The 20,951-nt window shown below is 42.1% G+C and overlaps 2 protein-coding genes across 2 annotated transcripts in view; one reads left to right on the top strand and one right to left on the bottom strand.

Moving 5' to 3' along the window:
• SLC35B4 (solute carrier family 35 member B4) overlaps positions 1 to 2,687 on the top strand; it is an 85,377-nt gene extending 82,690 nt beyond the window's left edge. Inside the window, exon 11 of the mRNA XM_044388442.3 lies at positions 1,428 to 2,687. The gene's annotated coding sequence lies outside the window, so the exon portion shown is untranslated. The remainder of the gene's footprint in view (positions 1 to 1,427) is intronic.
• LRGUK (leucine rich repeats and guanylate kinase domain containing) overlaps positions 1 to 20,951 on the bottom strand; it is a 106,438-nt gene that overhangs the window by 2,793 nt on the left and 82,694 nt on the right. The window contains exons 17-19 of the mRNA XM_057304556.1: positions 12,905 to 12,993; positions 10,725 to 10,847; positions 4,457 to 4,608 (exon numbers count right to left, since the gene is read on the bottom strand). Coding sequence (XP_057160539.1) covers positions 4,457 to 4,608; positions 10,725 to 10,847; positions 12,905 to 12,993 — 364 coding nt within the window. The remainder of the gene's footprint in view (positions 1 to 4,456; positions 4,609 to 10,724; positions 10,848 to 12,904; positions 12,994 to 20,951) is intronic.

Raw genomic sequence — 20,951 nt, 5'->3', positions numbered from 1 at the left:
CAGAATATCATTTAGAATTAATTCATAACAAACTAAATGGAACAAAAGACACCACAACAAGAAAAATAGGGGATGAGTTTCAAAATACATCATGTGCAGATTTGGATAAGCCTTAGGTTGTTTAGACTTGCCCCATGATCAGAGGGTTGCAACCCCAAGTAATTCCCATGTTACTTTTCTATCCTGCTCATACCCTCTGTAACAATGCCTGGGACCATACCTAACCAGACTTAGCACAGACATACACACAGACGTGCGCCCATATATATCCTAAAGTCCTTCCTAGAAAAGCCTCACCCACTGTGCTCTAAGGTTGGTCTGTTCATCAAGGATGAAGACACCAAGGATGGACGATGGAGCTAGGTTCCACTGGGGGCTGTGGGAGGCAAGAAGAGTTTGAAAGATAGAAACTGAAGGGAGAGCGTGGTGGCCGCAGAGGAAGCCGAATTCTCACTGGGGAGAAGCAGTATAGCAGGATTGAGAAAGTGAGGCAGAGGAGTCTACAGAGAAGGAGAAAAATGGAGTGACCTATACCATCAGATCAGGAAGACGCCATCTATCGGGCAAACAGAAGCAATCCGAACCACTGAAGGGAAAATGGGCCTTTTTAAGGTATATTCAGAGCAAGAAGGGCACAGTCCCTGAGATGATGATATGTTAACAGAGGACGAAAAAAAAAAAAAAAAGAGAGAGAGAGAGAGATAATAGAGAGACAAAAGACAGAAGAGGAAAACGTCCTCCTTGTTTGCTGCTGCTGCTGCTGTTTTTCCCCCCATACCACTGAGATGCTTTTTCAACTGGATAGAGTAACGAAAACATCTTAAGAGAAGTAAGGCTCTGAAGAAGAAAGGAGACAGTGGAAGAGCAGACCTCCTTTCTAAATCAGATCAAGTTTCCACACTCAGGCAAGCTGTATCCCGGGGTGCCGGAGTGACTACAGAAGTGCTCTCAGAGTTTGGTCTTGGAGAGTTCATTGTCGGTGAGAAAAGTACTGGAAACAAATAATACTGCAGTTTTTAACATGGGAACAAAGATTTACAAACCAGTGCACTTAACCTCAAACTTAGCAAATTCAAGTTTGTGAAAGAAATAGTTTATCCATTTATAAAACATCATAGTGAGTGGTGAGTGTTGAAAGGAGTTCGCAAATTATGTCAAATTAATTATTTCAAATTACCTTCATTTCCCTTTTACTTGGGCAGGGGTCAACAAATTTATAGCCCATAGGCCAGATATGGTCTGCAGTATGTTTCAGTAAATAAAGTTATTGGACCCCAGGCTATGACCATTAATTTACATATTGTCTATGGCTGCTCTCACACCACAATGGGAGGGTTGAGTCATTGCAGAAGGGTCTAACCCTTTACAGAAAACTTGCTGACCTCTGAGAAAACACCACTGATATAGTCTTGTCTCGATTCCTGCAGGGCACGCATCGAAGTTTCTCACATAAAGACACTACAGAGATGTGAGGAGGAATCACACGGCAAGTAGACTCTCCCTGGAACTGAGTCTCCAAAGACTTGTCACAGGACACGACTCTTGGCCAAGTCCTGGAGCCTATCCTTGGCAGGGACCATGACAAAGGCCTAGGTGGCATGCTTGCTGGTTTTACAGAAACTTAGAAAACTGTAAATATGGAGGATGAGTCAACACCCAGGATGATCGGATTAAACTAGAATGTGGGGCTGAAACCAAAATAATAAAAAGAGGAAAATAAAAGTTGCCTTCATGTAAGAAGAAAATCAAGGGCCTATGTGTTAGATGACGGGAACCTGGTTTGGCAGTTCGTGTGCAAAAGACAGGTCTGCTTAACTGACCCGGAGCCGGTCGTGTGATCTTTGCTAAGAAAACCACCCCTGAGAGACACCGGCAAGACGGCAGCCTAGGAAGCTCCGGGCCCTTGCTCCCCTGTGCAAACACTGAACAGTGAGACTAACTCAAATAACCTGGTAGGAGCTCTGGAAACCAGCGGAAGAGCCTAGCGACCATGCGAATGCCCAACCAAGAAAAAGGCACATTAAAAACAGTAGGAAATGTCAAGGCTTTTTCCCCTCACCTCTGCCATCTAGAGAGAGTAGAGCAATGTGCTAACCCGCCTGGGGGCTGCCGGATAGGTGTCTGTGTGCCCTAACTCGGGTTTCAGAGGGCCACAAGTGGCACAGCAGGGACCCACACGGCCGAAGCTGCAGGAAGCAGTGGGCACGGCTAGCGAGGACCCAGAGCCAAGGCATTACTAACTGGAGAGGACAAATGAACGTCTTCATAAGGCCCCAGGAAGCTGGGGGAAGACTGTTACGTTAGTGGGGACTTTAAAAAGCGGCTGTGTATGCTGGGGAATTGGGAAAAAGCGGACGCACAGGTCCAGGAGAAGTACATGCCCAGAGAAGGACTGGAAAGACCTTAAGCCTTCACACTGGACTGATCCGGCGCTCAGGACAAGCCCCGCACCCGGGGCAGCCTGCGCGCTTGGAGACGTGGCTGCTTTTTCAAATGCTCCGTTTTCAACAAAACATCACGTGCAGGGGCGCCTGGGTGGCACAGCGGTTAAGCGTCTGCCTTCAGCTCAGGGCGTGATCCCGGCGTTATGGGATCGAGCCCCACATCAGGCTCCTCCGCTGTGAGCCTGCTTCTTCCTCTCCCACTCCCCCTGCTTGTGTTCCCTCTCTCGCTGGCTGTCTCTATCCTGTCGAATAAATAAATAAATAATCTTAAAAAAAAAAAATCACGTGGCACATAAAGAAACAGGAAAACATGGCCCATTCAAAGGAACAAAATCAATCTCCAGAAACCACCCCTGCAGAAAACTACCGCAGTCTTCTGCTTATGTGTATCCAAATGTATAATCGTAATACCTAGTAGGTATCTAGCCCCTGACTTCTTTCTTACACCATGCTCCATCCTGTTGGTTCTAGATTGTTATACCATATATTACAATATACATATATAATATATAATATGGTGGTATAGGAGGTTGCTGTATTATTATAGGACAGATGCCGTTCTCAAGGCTCGGACATTATCTGATTTGCCCGACACTATGCAGTCAGACAACAGTAGAAATGGAGCCAGAACCAGGTCTTCTGATTTCGAATCCAATATTCATTTCATGGGTAATAGCCCCACTTCCTCTCTGATCAGACTGTTTGGAATGCAGTTTTTGCCTCTAAGTATCCCATTGAAGGAAGGGTACAAAAGGACAGAAAATAAAATGGGAAAGGTCTGGAAACACTGTCGTATGGGACACCAGAAACATGATGGGCCTTGGTGACATTTGGTCCAAGGCTCCTGGAGTTTTGTCCTCAGGCCCCGGAGTGGCAGGTCAGAGTCTTAAGGGGTTCCTAGAACACAACCTGTGAGATGACAAGAAAGTGTCTACTTCAGAATCTGGGATGACTTCCTGGAACTTTGGTCTTGGGACTCTAATCCTTACTGTCTGTGTCCACCCTCACAAGTAAAATCCTTGAAAATACCTTATCTCAGCCTGCTGTCCTGAGCGTCAGTTCAGCTGGAGAGAGAGTCCTCCACGCTTGAGTTGGTTAGAAGCTGCCTGTTTAGGAACCCTGCCTTCTGGACATGCCAACCACTGTGTCCTCTTGTCCCTGGCAAACTAACAAGTCTTTATTCTCTTTCTGGTTCCCCCGGTCACCTGAGCATGCAGGGGGTCCTCATGTCCCCTCTGGGCTCAGGCAGAATTTCGCCACCTACCCAGGCTACAAATGGTGGCTCCCTGCTAGCCTGCAGGTCCGACAGAATCCTCCAGGTTACTCGTTGTTCTAGTCATTGCTCACAGAACCTCACCATCTATTCCAACACAGGGTTACTTTCTCCCTTTCTCACTTCACTTCTAGCCCTTCAGTCTCTCCAACACCGTTCAGGGACTTTACTCGCGGTCATTTGTGAACACTGCTACTATGCCCAGAAACAAAAATGCAGCGCCCCTCTTGTTGGGGCCTGGAGATACGCATCCACTTGTATGCTGAGGAGCAAGGGGCACGAAGGGGGTGACGTGCCTAGGCTGGGCCAGATCCTTTAAATCTAAAACCGATGGGATTCTGCGAGACTCCCAGAACAGAAGATGGGCCAGAAATCTGAAACCTTGCACACTTCCCTTCACCCTCACTGAATGGAGCCCAAGTCATCAGGGACCCCGTGCAGAGAGCACCTGCCGGACCCCAGAAGACCCCTGCAGGCAGAGTGGCTCAGTGGGCAAAACAGCAGCCTATTCTAAGCCCATTCTAAGGGGCCCACGTAAGTGACCTTGGGGCACATTCCCGACCTTTCTGAACTTTGTTTCTCATCTCTAAACAATGGAAGACGAAAAAAACCCACCCAACCTCAGAGGAGGGATTCTAACTTACAACGTTCATTTAATTAAACAAAATCAGGAAACAATGGGAAATAGATGTAATAAGATTGACATTTCTACGAGAACTGTATGTAAAATGACACATACCTGTTAGGGCCCGATCTGCCTCGCCATCACTGACTCCTGATCCCGGGCGGGAATAAATGCTGCCCTCTGGAGGCTGAAAGGACATTTCTTTTGACCACGGATAAGAATGAAATACTGTAGAATAGTTCCTGGTAAGGTGGGAATCCTTGTCACTGAAAAATGAAAAGTGAATGAGACCGTTGAGATGAAAAGCTACCAAGCGCCATATAGTCTACGCCTGTGACTCCACTGGGTCACCTTTCCAGAGTCATGTCAGCGGCTTGGGCACGTCGCTGTTGAGCCCAAGTGTTCAGTGGTTTCTGCGGCAGGAGTTACATAGCACCGGGCATTGGACAAGCTGTACCTATGAGCACAAGCCTCTCCTCCAATCGACAAAACACAGCTGAACGCCTACGACGAGCAAAGCATCGTGATGGATACTGGAGCGCACGCAAAGTGAGTGAGGCACAGATACGAATTCCTAGGACTTGAGAATCGAGTGCAATTTACATATGGCAGTTCCTGCTATTTCTAGACAGACGATATGAAAGCGTGTTAGGACCACACACGGGCATACCCAGAGAGAGTTTTTGGGACTGTGATTTTGTTCCCCTTTTAGGATAAGGCTGGGGTGTGATTAGGGCGCCCGACCTCCCTTTGGTTCGCCCAGTGCACTTTCCGCCACCTGGTTACTCTCCTTTGGGATTCACCTGCTTCTCGGCTTCCTCCCAGGGAGGCAGCTCCACGGAGCGGAAGGGAGAGGCTCATTCTGCAGAGCGCTGTGGAGGAAGTGAGCTTTGTTGCTTTGTTCACAGCCGGATTAAACATTATTTCTTAATTTTTAAGTTTATTTATTAATTAACTTTTCTCCTGTCATTCGTAAACGGTCTTTTCCTCATTTACCTTCGGCCGGGTCTGTCTTCCAGTTTGCCCTAGCAGTCTGTGTGAACTATTTACAGATTGAATGTTGACTCTTTTGCTATATTTTAAATAGCCTGCTGTTTTTCCTTTTACATTTGTTTTGGACCTAGAGAAACTTAGGATGTTTATATAGTCAAAATGTACTCACCTTCCCCTCTGTGATTTTTCTTAGTTCTCCAAAAATATTTCATTAACATTTTAAGCAACTTACTAGGGTTGACCCTTGAACCATGTGAGGGAGGGTTAGGCGTGCTGACCCTCCCTGCAGCCAAAAATCCACATGTAACTTTTGACTCCACGAAAACTTAACTACTCCCAGCTTATTGGTGACTGGGAGCCTTACCGAGAACGTAAACACTTGATTGACACACATCTTGTATGTTACATGTATTAGATACTGTATTCTTACTCTTGCAATAAAGGAACATAGAGTAAAGGCTACTAAGAAAATCATAAGAGAAAATACATTGATGGTACAGTAGTACATTGTACTGCAAATAAGCCATAAATAAATGGACCCATGCCATTCCAACCTGTTGTTCAAGGGTCAACTGTCTACACATATAATTAAAACTAAGTTCTATTATACAAAGAGCTTATAATAAAAAGCAGCAATCCAAGCCCTGCCTCTCCCCAAACCACTTTCACTCTCCTGAGAGGCAACCATCTTTAACCACGTCTGTTTTTAGATATTCTGACAATAATCGGATTTGTAAATGTTTTAAACCAATCTTTGGTAGATACGGATGTCTGCTATAATCAGAAAGGATTCAGCTCACTTAGTAACACTCCCCCTGGGTTTTCTCCCCCGAAGAGCTCTAGCACTGTTTCCAGTTCCCCCACCTGTCAGATCTACGTCTTCACATATAGGATTTCGATCCTGCATTTCTTGTTCCGTCAACAACAGATGATGTCAACTGTGTCATTAGAGCTCTACTTTTCACTGCCAGTGTTAATTACAGTGAGTTTTGTCATCAGAGTGTTGTCTTTTCATGATTTAGCCCAAGATTAATCTCAAATGTTGAAAATTAAGAGGTAATTGTTTACTGCAGAGCCTGGTGGTCGGCCGTGACTATACTTTCTTCTCTGTAGTTCCGATACGATGACTACTGTCTCAGCACAGAAGTACATTTCTGGGATCAAATGTCAAATTCAGGTTGACCTCCACGTGTTCACACTCCACATTTACCTTAAGTTCATATCTTGGCAGTAGCAAAGGCTGATGCAAATTGGGGCTATTCAGGGCTAAGCTTGTCATTTAATGAGGGTGTCTCTGTCTACCAGGATGATATTATGACTGTAGCAGAGATGAAAAGGGTAGAAGCAAGTTTTAATGAGGTGTCCCCAGGAGTTCAAGGCCCCATTACTGGGAAACACAGTCCAGTTAGCTCTCTGGGCTTGTCCTTGACCCAGGAGGAAATGTAGTGGGTGATGTAGGCATACTGAGGGGACACGTCCAGTGTGAGGACATTCATGCTGTGTTATGTCTGAATGGCAAGCAGAGGCTGCAGTACTTGCTTGGTAGTCTGTGGCTGGAATCCAGAATCAGCTCTCCTGGAAAGCTCCCACACTGGGCATGGACACCTACCTTCCGCTCAACCTATCAGCTACAGCTGGGGCTAGATGGCACCAACGTTCCCAGGCAGAGACAGTCCAGGATGCAACAATCTCCCTGCAGCTAGGGTTCTGCTTAGAAGATGTGAGTACCTGTAGGGGGCGCCTGGGCGGCTCAGTCAGTTAAGTGTCTACCTTCAGCTCAGGTCATGATCCCAGGGTCCTGGGATCTAGCCCTGTGTCAGGCTTCCTGCTCAGTGGGGAGTCTGCTGCTCCTGCTCAGTGGGGAGTCTGCTGCTCCCCCCCCCTTGCTCTCTTTCTCTCTCTTAAATAAATAAATAAATAAATAAATAAATAAATAAATAAATAAAATCTTTAAAAAAAGGTTTTGTGTACTTATTATCAACGGATAGAAAAACTGAATTGCTCGTTGGAAGGAGGGGATCCCTCTTACCAGGCTGGACTGGGTTCTTGGGTTTGTCTTTTTTTGTTAGACAACAATTTTTGGAATCCCTTCACAGAATATTAGCCTCCCTTCAGGGAGACTACCTTGATCCTAGAAGCCTCTTACTCCCACATAAGGTAACTGAACTTGTCTAAGAAGCATTTCCTAAAGAACTGAGACCAATATGGCCAACTTCTGGATTTCTCAGTGACTGAACAGCTCTTTCCTCTTGCAGTGGGCAAGTGCCACTAGCAACCCTGCTTAGGAGCTTCTCTCCCGAAGTATACTAGACTGACACTTGTTCTGCTAAATACAACGTAAGATGCATTTAGGTTTTATGGGCCAGATCTTCTATTCCAAACTATGGAAGTATAAAGTTTTCTTCCTTAAGTAAAACAACAACGACAACAACAACAACAACACAATAATCCATAGATCTTGTGACCAAATGTCTAAACTAATACCAATACAGTATGTTGAAGGGAGCACAGAAAGAAAATAGCAAGAAAAAGGTCACTGGGTTTTTAATACATATCTTATTAGTTTGTTAAGGTTGGTGTAACAGAGTGAACTGAGTGGCTGAAATTTAATGTCTCACAGTCCTGGAGTCTACAAGTCCAAGATCAAGGTGTCAGCAGGGTTGGTTCCTTCGGAAGGCTGTGACAGAGAAGCTATTCTAGGCCTCTCCTCTAGCTTCTGGGGTTGCTGGCAGCCTGGTTCTCCTTGGCTTCTACGTCACCCCAAGCCCTCTTCCGGTGCGTGAGTCTGTGTCCAAATTTCCCCTTTTTATGTGGACACCAATCGTGTTGGTTTAGGGGTCTACCTTACAATCTTACTCCAGTACGACCTATCTTAACCAATTAACATCTGCAACAACCTTATTTCCAAATAAGGTCACATTCTGAGGGGATAGGACTCCAGCATGTGAATTTGGCAGGGGGTGGAGTAGGGAGGGGGACACAACTCAACCTATAACACATGTTTTGCTCTCTTATTTTTGAAAAAGAGTAGGTCTAGGGGCACCTGGGTGGCTCAGTCTGTTAGGCTCTGCCTTTGGCTCAGGTCATGATCCCAGGGTCCTGAGACTGAGTTCCGCATCAGGCTCCCGGCTCAGCGGGAAACCTGCTTCTCCCTCTACCTGCCACTCCCCCTGCTTGTGCTGTCAAATGAAATGAAATGAAATGAAATGAAATGAAATGAAATGAAATGAAATGAAATAAAATAAAATAAAGAAAAAGTAGGTCTTCATTTAAAACACACACCCAAAAAAGCGGGGGGGGGGGTCACAGAGCAAGGGCTTTCAACAATTGCTTTTCCTTTCTATCAAAGAAAGTATTAAATGAAAATGCTTTGAAAAACACATATAAAAAAGTGGTGGCGTTGAAAGACACTCCTATGTTACCACCTGTGAATGGTACGACTTGAGGGTCGGTCTGACCCACCCTTTTCACCATGGGGACAGATGATGTGTAAGCCTGGTTAAGCATTCTTTTTCTCTCTCTGTTATGGTCTGAATGTGTCTACTCTTCTTCCTTCAATTAATATCGAATATTAATACTAATTAGAATACTAACAAGAGTACTAGGGTCTCTAGTAGCTAGTGAAATGTGTAGGCTTGAAGGAACCACTTGGAAGGGATGGTTATTTTACATCATCAAGTTTATGGGAGGAAATCCAAGTGTTACAGCAATAAAACTCAGAAATAAAGGAAAACATCACTCATTTTTTAAACTCTCATTCTTATCATGAACATGCCCTCAAAAAATATCCCTTTGCTGTGACAGACTTTTAAAAAATAACTTTTTAAAGTTACATTAACCCTTCAAAAATTATTAAATGTTCACCTTGAAAATATGGGAGAAGAACAAAGAAATAAAAATTGGTCATAATCTCATCACTACAAGATAATAACTGATAACTATTTTGGTGTACTTTCAGTATTTTTTTCTATAAATACATACACACGAGTACTTTTAAACCTAATTACGTTGGATATACATATGTATCGCAATTTCCACACATTATTGTATTATAGGCATTGATTTGTATTTAACTCCTTATAACTTTAACATTTGCTTTAACATGTAGAGTGACGTGAGAAACTTAATTGTATCTAAAGAGCCGATTTTTTCCATTTATTAAATATTTCATCAAACCATCAAAGATTCTTAATGGGTTTTTTTAGAATATAAAAATAAAATATTTATCCTGTGAAGACACTTTAGAAGTTACAAAAAAAAAGGATAACGGAGAAAATAAAAATAACTGATATTTCTAGAGACATCTCCCCTATTAATATTCTAGGGCGCTTCATTCCAGTCCCAGTTCTTGTCTATTACGTTGCCATGTATTCAGACACTGCAGAGACTCTGCCAAACCCACACAACCTCTTCTGAAGAATTCTCTACTTGGTTCTCTGTCACTGGTCTGGCCACAGATAAGTGGATAAAGGATGGGTGCTTGATATAGGTGCAACCAGTCCACAGACCTTCCTGTTTCCTATGAGGGCTCTGGCTACAGATCTCCATTCAAGAGTGGCACCCCTCGTAGATGGTCATTGACCCGACCAGGCAGATCTGTGCTTGGGAAGTTTAGATTCAAGACCTGTGTATGGAGGGATGGTCAACTGTAGAAGGAAACACAGCGCAAGCAGAAACGGAATGTAGTAGAATGCCTGCAAGGGCCAAGCACTAAATTCAGTGGTGGAGTGCTAGCTGTGGTCTGTATGTGGTCTTCAGCTTAACACATACTCAGCTTTTGAACCACACTTTGACATAGTAAGCACTGGAACCCTGAAATGCCCTTTTGTATATTAGACACCAGACGGTAAACATTTAGAAACACAGCGCTATGCTAATCAGAGATGTTAATTGCAGATTACAAACACCAGCTCTGGCTCATTTTAATACCCGAAAGGGAGTTACTGAAAAGGTATTGTGTAGATTATAGACTAATGGAAAACTGAAGAATCAGACCTGAAGACTGGGCAGGAACCAAGGTAAGCTAGGTGCCAAGAACACAGCCAAGTCTCAATATGGGAAGAGACTGGGAGATCAGCACTGCTTACTCTCCACAATGGATTCTTGATCTTCCACTACCGGTTTCTTGATCAATCTCTAACTGCCCTTGCGTCCTTGTGTCACCCCCCTCAAGACTCAAAATCCCAGAGAGAAGACTTTAATTGTATGAACCCAGGCTATATGCCTGTGTCCTCCCTAGAGGGCCAGGATCTACTCCCTTCAAATTCCATGGTGGAAGGTGGGACCCCGTTCCCCAGTTTTAGGATTTCTCTGAAGCTTAGGGAGGAGTGCCGTGATCTTAACTAATCAGCAGAAAATAACTGACTTTATTCAACAAAACTCAACTCACCTCTTCTCAGAATACAGTCCAATGGGAGCTTTAAAATAATCTTCACAAAGCTCAAAACTTTTCTGTAGTTCTAAAGCTGCAAAATTATGTAGACCATTGATAATAGGTGCTGGCACTGGACCCCTGAAATCAGAAAAACAAAAAACAAAGAGCTTTGGGGGCGCCTGGGTGGCACAGTGGTTAAGCGTCTGCCTTCAGCTCAGGGCGTGATCCCGGCGTTATGGGATTGGGCCCCACATCAGGCTCCTCCATTATGAGCCTGCTTCTTCCTCTCCCACTCCCCCTGCTTGTGTTCCCTCTCTTGCTGGCTGTCTCTATCTCTGTCAAATAAATAAATAAAATCTTAAAAAAAAAAAAAAACAAAGAGCTTTGTAATGATACCAAGCATATACACAGGTAATACCTAAATACTGACCGATGTACCCACGTAAGGGTAAATGCCAATAAAATCTATTTGGAATAATGTAATATATCCCCTCAAACATTCACTCCAGAGCTTGTCTTAAAACACTAGCATTATTACATTTTAAGTTGTAGATTAGGCGAATTTGTATTGTTTTGAATCTTCCTTCTCCATTAAGTCGCTAATACAGGCAAATTATCTTCCCGCTGATTAGCATGTATTCTATTATAAACCCTAGTCCATTTGTTATGTGAGTCCAGCAAAATATCCACCGCTATAAAAATTGAAATATTTTTGAATTTTGTTTCTAATCCAATGCTTTGAAATGATACCAGAATAAAATAATTCTAAAAATTCTAATATTATATTCTCAACTGAACTCCGGTGTAAAATATTCTTTTTTCATTTCTACTAGCCTGTTTCCCCAGAGTGACTTGGAAGAATGGTTAACCGTTTTAGTGAAAGAAATCCTGTTCCTATTCACCTCAGACCTGCTGAATAGAGCTGCTGTGTGCAAAGTCGCCCAATCGCATATAAATGCACGCAAATTCGAAGCATCTATCTGTCCTGGTATGACCCATTTGGAGATCATATTTAAAACTGCTTCGTTTCTCTGTCGCCAGCGTTTTAACAAGCCTGGCTCTGCTGCTGGTCGGAGGTCACACAGACCCCAGCTCTGCTGCTGTGGAAGACACTGCCTACCTCCCGGCCATCACCTTCCTGGCCCTTCAGAATTCTCTGGATACCACAGCCTATCTTCTGAATCAGACTAACCAAAGATAGCCTATCAATATGGACAAAATTCATCACACTTTTTGGATAGGTAACAAATAGACAAAACTTGGTTTCATTTAAATTGGTTGAAGATTTTCAACAGATAGCTTAAAATTACAGACAATAAAAAGAACTGAAATTGAAAAAAAAATTTAAATGGGTTCTTTATTCTGCTTCCTTGAATCACTGCATTCTAAAAAGCTTTTTAAAATGCTATAATTAAGGTCTTGTCATGTTCTTACTTCCTGAAAACAGGGACTTCACTTTATTGCTCAAATTTTCTAAAATGTGACATAGGAAAGAGAATTCAGAATATCAAAGCCTGTAACATTAATGAGAAAATAAAATGCAAACATTCTATAGCTATCGTATGACCTAGCTGTTCATCTTGAGTAAATATTAAAGCCTAAATGTGCCTCTCGATAAGCAATAATTAATAGTAATTATTATAGCCACTAACATCACGAAACCTTTACTATGCAAAAGGAATAAAACCTTTCATATTAAGAATAGAGAATTCATAGATTAATAAAGATACGATTCCCACCCTCATGGAATTTACAGTTCAAGATGGAAAAGAGGCATTAAAAAAAATGACTCTGCACATAATTAATTACTATTGTTTTGAGAGTCATGACAGACAAGAGCAAGATATTCAATAGGATATTGTTAACCTTCAGTCATGAACAGCTTTGGTGAAGGCTGATATATATATATTCAAATTCCACCAGAAATATCATTCTTCATAGTCTTCAAAGAATGCAAAAAAAAAAAAAAAAGCCACCAGTTTCTAGTAGCTATGAACACATTGTATCTTTTAAAAATATATATAAATGAAAGGAAAATACAACTTCGAGAACTAGGTTTACTATTGAGTCACTGGGTCCACTTTAGCACAGAGGTCCCTGTCTACGTCGCTGATTTAGGATTCGTTTGGTATATCTGGATACTAGAGAATCAATCTAAAGATACCCAGGTTTAAATAAATGTGATTTATCACTACCTTTGAAACAGGAGTGTGTGATGAGGAGGTATCCTTCCCATCAAGGCCTGCCGGGCTGTCTCATATTGTCTCTCTAGAGAATCTCTTTCCTAGGCAAGAAATATGATCAGAAAATTATACTGATGTTAAAAATATGCCCGATGGTGAAAGCAGCTATAATCATTACCTTCTTATTAGAGATTGCTAAATATGTGGAAAGAAAAATGGGGGAAAGGCCTAAAAAAACAACTGGTATTGGTTTAGTGGAAAGAAAAAAAAACTTCGTAAATGAAATATTTTTATGAAGACCACAATTTAATATGTCAACTTTGACATCTAAATAATGTGGCAATTCCTTATTAATGTTTATATATATATTTTATCTTTCCAGTGAGATTCTCTCTCAAGGATATATATTATTGTCTTTTTGTCTTCCCAGATCTTTGCACACAGAGTAGTCAACTGATTGATTATATCCAACAATGTTTCAGTACGACCCGGAAATATCTCCCACTTTTCACCAGCATGTCACCATCACTACATACTTAGTAAACATTTGATGGGGTTACAAAGACATAAAAGACACAGACACTGCCTTCGAAAGGTTTATAATCTGGTGGCAAAAGGGGATTTAAAAAGACAGAGAAAAAACCAACATAGCACATGCTGCTTTATAAAGAGTACAATGTGTGTCTATTCACTGGTTATGTAAAGAAGTGCGATCTGTTGAGCAACTGTCCAAGTGCTGCATTTCCTCCCTTTAAGCAAAGCTGACATAAAAAATTCTCAGTTTACAGAAAAGATAAATCAGCAAGTGCTTATTTTTTTTTTTACCTAAAAGACTCATTTATAAAGGGATTTATAATAACATTTATTTAAACAGCAATCTTTGCTTGCAGTAATTGAATCTGAAATAAACCTCTTTTGATTTTAATGTCACTACCAGGTTCGTCTATGAGTTGATATTCAGTTAAAACCACATAAGAAATGACGACAAACAAGTATGCCAGGGGAAGAACACACACGAAGCTACGGTTGTGAGCCCACAACCCCAGCTGACCACTTGTCTTAGCCTTGGGAGCTAGCATAGTTTCAAGTGGTTGCATGTGTTTCGGGGAAATTTTTCAAGAATCAATTTTTAGAGGTTAAGTTGATGTGATTCTAGAGACATTTTTGCATTACAGAACCAATCCGCAGGAGGGGCTCTGCTCTGTGGTGACGCCAAGGTTGGCGCAGTGAACATCCTGGGAAACAAGCGGCATCCTGGAGACCAGAAGCCCCTTCGGTCACTCCTGTGTTCCCCTGTACACAGCACACACACCTGAGCATGAGCGGGAGCTCAATCTTTAATGTACAACAGTGTAAATCTGGGGAGATGATATAAAGCGTGAATAATGTATGATCTGGAATAGAATTTGCTGTCAACGGTTGCTAGCTTGGGAGATTCTGGGTCAAGCTTTTGAAATTGTTCCTTAGACACCATGACACACGAGAGCTAATATGTAAACTCACTGAACACAGGCTCTCGGGTGTCTATTTGGTCGCCAAGACCATTTAACCGTGTTCCTGACCATTAGCTCTGTGATTGTGTCTAAGCAGGACAAGGAGAAAATATCTGTCAGGCTGGAGGGATGGGGTCTGTAATGGGACAAGAAAGGAAGAAAGAAACTCTATTTAAATCTCATCATTTAAAACTGTTTAAATAACTCCATAAATACACCTAAATTATTTCATATTACTACAAAACTACTATATATTGATGAACTCTGCTGTCCTATCCACTCTCAGGGTAATGTGTTGTTATTTTTCCTCAGTTACTAGATAGCAGTACATCTATTTTCTATTGTGATTTTACTATATGCCACCTTTTTTCGTTTTAATCATTTGCCTCTGAGTTTTGTCATTCAGCATTTGAGAAACATTTACATGGTTTTATGCATGTCTAATTCATCATTTAAAAATTCTTCATGGGGGCGCCTGGGTGGCACAGCGGTTAAGCGTCTGCCTTCGGCTCAGGTCGTGATCCCGGCGTTATGGGATCGAGCCCCACATCAGGCTCTTCCGCTATGAGCCTGCTTCTTCCTCTCCCGCTCTCCCTGCTTGTGTTCCCTCTCTCGCTGGCTGTCTCTATCTCTGTCGAATAAATAAATAAAATCTTTAAAAAAAATAAAATAATAAATAAAAATTCTTCATGAATATATCAATTTATTTTTGTCTCTATGGATGGACACGTCGATTGTTTACAGGTTTTTGCTTTTACACATAACTGCATTGAGTTTGCTGCACAAATCCCCGATTGCACACATGCTGGAGCTTCTTTAGAGTATAAGCCCAGAGACGGAACTGCTGGCTAATGAACGAGTTAATGTGTATTCGGTTTCTTAGATGACCAAATTGCTCTCCAGAGTACCTGTGCTTGCAGGAGGTATGAGGGTGCCATATTCCCCCACACAAAGTTCAGGTGACATACTGGGAGAAGACAGGTGCAAAGGATCAGTAAACATAATACATAACACGCAGCTATAAGTCAGTAGAAAAAAGACAACTGATAAATGGATAAAGGATGTTCACAAGCAGTTTGCAGAAGAAATAACCCAAATGTCCGAGAAACATATGAGAAGATGCTCACATGCATTACTCATCAGGGAACAGACAACTTAAGCTGATGATGAGATAACCCCTTTCACACATCAGACTGACCAAAATTAGGAAGCTGATGATACCAAGCATCTTTATTTTTTTCTATATTGGTCCTTGATTTCAATTATATCATGACTGGGAAGATGACAGTAATCGTGAAAGCGTAGTCTGGGTCTTTCAGAATTCCCACACAAAAATAGTTCAAGCAAGCAAATAGCAAAATAAAAAACATATCGAAACATCACCAAGAAAACTAGGTGAACAGATATCCCCTCAAATCCTAAAATACAGGTGATAATAGTGACACCACCACACGGCACCGGTGTGTATGTGAGAGGAAGGCAAAGGAAGCAACAGGGGGACTAACAGACCTGAGAACAGGAGAACCTCAGCATAGTTAAAAAGTACTCATTGGGAAGAAAAGCAGCATAATTGGGCACCACAAGCACCCAACAGGAATCCAGGGGGACTTGTTCCTACCCCAATAGTGGGTAAGAATAAGGGGTCCACAGTAAGTTCTGAAACTGACCCACTGTGGCTCTCCTCTAAGACAAGGCCCCACACTAAAGAAAAGCTGGTGGGAGTGGAATCAGAATTAATTAGGACAGAGTCAACAGAGACAAAGAGAAAGTCTAGACCAAAGCGGTGGAGGGGAACAGCCCGGAAACCCCCAAAAGAAAACTGCTGTATATTTCAATACAATTCAAAAGAACCATGCTTTCTTATAAAAGTTTGAAAAAACTAATTTCACATAAAAATGAGAAATTTCCTAGTAAAACCCCAAAGCTATTATTTTTTAAGAAGAGAAAAAGGAGAATAACTCCTTTACACACAGCGAAACTGTGCTCATAAAACAGATAAAATCTGTCATCTACTATTTCAAAATTAACCAAAGACATCAAGGAAATAGCACAAAGCATTAAGGAACAAATAAATTACAATTTTTTTTTCCCAGAGGGAGAGAGCACATGAGTTGGGGGAGGAGCAGAGAGAGACGGAGAGAATCTCAAGCAGGCTCCATGCCTAGTGCAGAGCCCCACAGGGGGCTCGATCTCACAACCCTGAAATCATGACCTGAGCTGAAATCAAGAGTTGGATGCTTGACCAACTGAGCCACTCAGGCGCCCCAATAAATTACAATTTTTAAAACTCCTAAGTGAGGTGGCAGAACTCAGGAAAGAATTAGAAATACAAGGGGGAAAAAAGTCACTTCAGAAATGAAAACTAAGCCAGAAGGAAGAGAAGAGTGAATAAAATCAATAAATAACGCCTTCAGGGGAACAGAAAGTGAATGGAGGAAATTTTTTAAACTCAAAAAGAAAGAAAGAGGTAACAAAATTTGAGAGACAATGACAAATATTTTAGATGGACAAAGAAGATCCAACAGGCAAACAACAGAGCCCTTGATTAAGAAACCAAAACAAGCAAACAGGATAGGTCACAAAAACTGCAATTCGAGTCTCAAGTATGACAGACTGTCATCAGCAGGCAAGAACTCAGGAAATGCTGCCCCCGTAGCCCTTCTTGGATCTGGTAGAGAATATGTCTAGACAACAAAACTACTAGACGTTGGTCTGAGACCTAATGATGAGCATCAAGTATGTACATATTTGAGAACTAAGACAAAATGAGAGTTAAAAGGGAGCGAGCATATGACTATGGGTTGAGAGTGTAGCAGTAACACAGTCGCAAATAACCTGGGCTGGGGGTGGGTGGAAAACATGTACAAACAAAATTTTTAACTGTTCTGTGTTTCTACTGGGCACTAGTCGTACTGGTATTGTTACTGTTTTCAGAGACTCTTCTGTACGCGATCTGAATAAAACACATGAGTTTAGTGACACTGTACTTCCGTCATCTCCCATGTCTTTCAGAATCAGCATGCTCAGTGTGAAAGACAGAGAGCAAGACAGCTACTCAAGTTGACATGGGTCATATTGACACAGGAGCCACCCTGAAGAGGCTCTCACTGGCCGAAGGTAGGACAACTGAGTTTCAATAAGGTTACAAAAATGCAGTGGGTAGATACCATTCAATACACACAAATCAAGAACATAATGATCATAAATGATATTTAAAAATTCATTGGTCACTGTCAGAGAATAGGAAACCATTATCTTGAGAAAAGCACTTAGACGGCAGACCCTATATGATCTGTGCCACCTGGTAGCCAGGTGGTAGATGAGAAGAGCGTCTCTTTAGAGTATTACGCCAGCTAATAAATCCGGTGAAGGCTGTGCCCTGAAAAATACATCTGAGTAGAAGAAAGCACTTTTCTTTCGGAGTCAAAATTGACATCGCTAAGCTGTGTGATCTTGGACAAGCTCCCTGAGCTGAGCGTCCTCACAGTATTTTTTTTTTTTCTAAAGATTTTATTTATTTATTTGACAGAGAGAGAGACAGCCAGAGAGAGAGGGAACACAAGCAGGGGGAGTGGGAGAGGAAGAAGCAGGCTCATAGCAGAGGAGCCTGATGTGGGGCTCGATCCCGTAACGCCGGGATCACGCCCTGAGCCGAAGGCAGACGGCTAACCGCTGTGCCACCCAGGCGCCCCGAGCGTCCTCACAGTATTGAAAGGAAGTGGTGCTTAGTGGATGTAGGTGCCCAATATTTTGTCACCACAGATCCACCTTCTCACTGGCCTTCACACATTCATGTACTTCATGGGAATGGACTGGACTAATCTCATACACACACACACACACACACACACACACACACACACACACACACTTGCTAAAGTGGCTTTGAATGAATCGGCCATTCAGCAATTTTTCTGGAGAATGGGCTTTCAGTAAGCTGTCTGCCCCAGGACTGAGGGTGTCCTCTGCGGAAGCCAGAAGACCTGGCTGAAGAAACAGATAAAACTGAAGTTCAAGTGAAGGTTGAAAATCAAGCTTCTTCTGGAAAGCAAGGATGTAGTCATAGTTCCAGAGCAGAAAATCTTCACTAAGCCATCATAGCCTTCATGCATGCCTTCCAGGGAGCCAACCATGCAAAAGGGAGTTGCTACCAGTAAGGGAAACTAAAATATAGTGATATCTGACAAACAGGTAAGGCTGATCAAAATTATATTTACAGTTCTCCAGAAATCTTTCAGAGATGTTCAGATTAATAAGCTCTTGGAGTCGTTCAGAAAAGTAAGTACCATTTAAGCTAAGAAGAGAGAAGAAATCAAACGAGGATTGTATAAGCAAGGAATGAGGAAATACACGGAATATTTTATTACTATTTATACTCATATTAAATTATGGTCATATTCGTGGAAAGCATTTAATATTGATAAACTATTAGAGTCACAAGCAAGAAAAGTGATGTTAGCAGATGTTTTTCCAGATTTGAAGAACAAAGAATAATACCCTTGGACATTTCTTCCTAACAGAGACAAGACTTATGGGTCCCGGTGACCCCAAAGATGAGAAACAAAACACAGCTGTCGGTATATTAGGTGTCGGTAACCCTGAGGACATCGCTATGTTCCTTTAGCCCATTATCTACTCAAAGAAAGAAGGTGGTGGTAGAAGGGCTAGAGATACACTGACCTCATCCACTGATGAGAGGAGACCAGAGGCGTCTCTACCAGACTATTCCATTCAATAAGGGCAGAGATCAGCTCCACTTCGTTCTAGTGTCCAGAACAGGGTTCAGTAAGCAAATACCTGATTATGTACTGAAAAGCAAATCTAATCCTTATACATGGTAGGAATTCCAACAAATTCAAGATGTGTGAGAAGAAGGGAAGATGAATGAGTGAGAAGAAAGGAAGGGAAAGAGTTAGGGAAGGAAAGGGGAGGGAAGGGGAGCCTTCTGCATATGGGAATGGACAGGACGGCTATGACAGCAAAGACTCTTCCCAGGATTGCTAAACTAGCAATGACAGAATGAACGCATCCTCTAACAAACCATCACACAGAGTATTGACACTACTTTCCCACACAGCCACACCTCCCGTAGCTCATTATTTCCCTTTTCCCAGATTTATATCCAGGGGGACAGGAAGCTAAGTCTTAGCCCTTAGCAAGCTCTCACCCTAACGTGGTCTACTGCTGTGGTCTGGATTCCTCACTCTCTTCAAATCCTTCAGATTGATCATGAAATTGCACCTCTGTCTGGTTTTGGTTTCAGGATCACCCTTGGACTAAAACCCTAGAGACTGCCCTTGATTTTTCAAGCTGCAGGAAATTCTACTCAACCCAAGAGGTTAAGTAGCTCATGGAGGCTTGTCCAGCTAACGAAGAGACAAATGGCGCTCATTCCTCCGCACCAGGGGCCCTCCTAAACCCTCAAGTGCCAGCAACCCTGGCGTCCTTTTCAACCTTTACCACCTCCTTCCCTCTCCCGAGATAAGCACTCTCCTGACTGATATGGTAACCACTTCTTTGTTATACTTGTATCACCTAAACACACATCCCTAAGTATATGGTTTAATATTGCCAATTTTTAAATTATATTTAATAGAATCATATAGTGTGTATTCTTTAGAGTCAGGAATTCTTCGGTTCAAAGGAATGTTGGAGAGAGACGTCCACGGAGCAAAGTTTGTTCATTTTCATTACTGTACATATTTCACTACGTTGAGTATTCAAAATTTTACTTGGCCAGTCTACTGCTAGTGGACACTTGAGTTTCCAGTTTAGGACCACCATACACAAGGCTACTGCGAACATTCTTGCACATTCCTTTTGGTGCACATGGCCACACAATTCCATTGGAATCCCCCTGTTGAGGCATAGCTATGTGTATGCTCGACTTTAATGGATAACATCCACCTATTTCCTAAAGTGTACAAATTGAACCTCCCACCAGTTGTCTCATAAGAATTTCCACCGTTCCACATCTTAACAGTCGGCTCAGAATTTTAGCGCTTCTAGTGTATGCACAGCGGTATCTCACTGTGGCTATAATTTGCATTTCCTGATAACGACGTTGACTATCTCTTCACGTGATTATTGGCCATCTGGATATTATCCTTTGTAAAGAGGTTTTTCTGGGAGTTATTTTTTTCTTCATAATTTATAAAAGTTCTTTAGATATTCTAAATAAAAGCATTTTGTTAGTTTCATTTATTGCAAATATCGATCCCCCTCTGTGTGGCTTATCTTTTTTCTTCTTTAATACTGTTTTTTTTTCAAACCGACATGTTACTAATTTTAATGTTCCTCAATGTTTTAAACTTTTCCTGTGTCATTAGTGCTTTTTGTATTACATTTAAGGAATCTATACCTGCGTCAAAGTCATAAAAGTCTTCCTTTACATTATCTTCTAGAAGGATTCTTGCTTTGTCTTTCACATTTGTATAGATAATCCACCTTAAATTGTGTAATCACATCTTGACATACGTAGTTAGAAACTATGCACAAGGAAAGGGTGGGATATTTGACTATAGGGATGAGACAGAAAGACCTCACGTGCACAGGGAGTTTGGGGT

This window comes from Ursus arctos, unplaced genomic scaffold (genome assembly GCF_023065955.2).
Source record: "Ursus arctos isolate Adak ecotype North America unplaced genomic scaffold, UrsArc2.0 scaffold_3, whole genome shotgun sequence".
NCBI classification, from domain to species: Eukaryota; Metazoa; Chordata; class Mammalia; order Carnivora; family Ursidae; genus Ursus; species Ursus arctos.
Note: the sequence above shows the minus strand (reverse complement) of the source record. Positions and strands in the feature narration are given on the sequence as shown.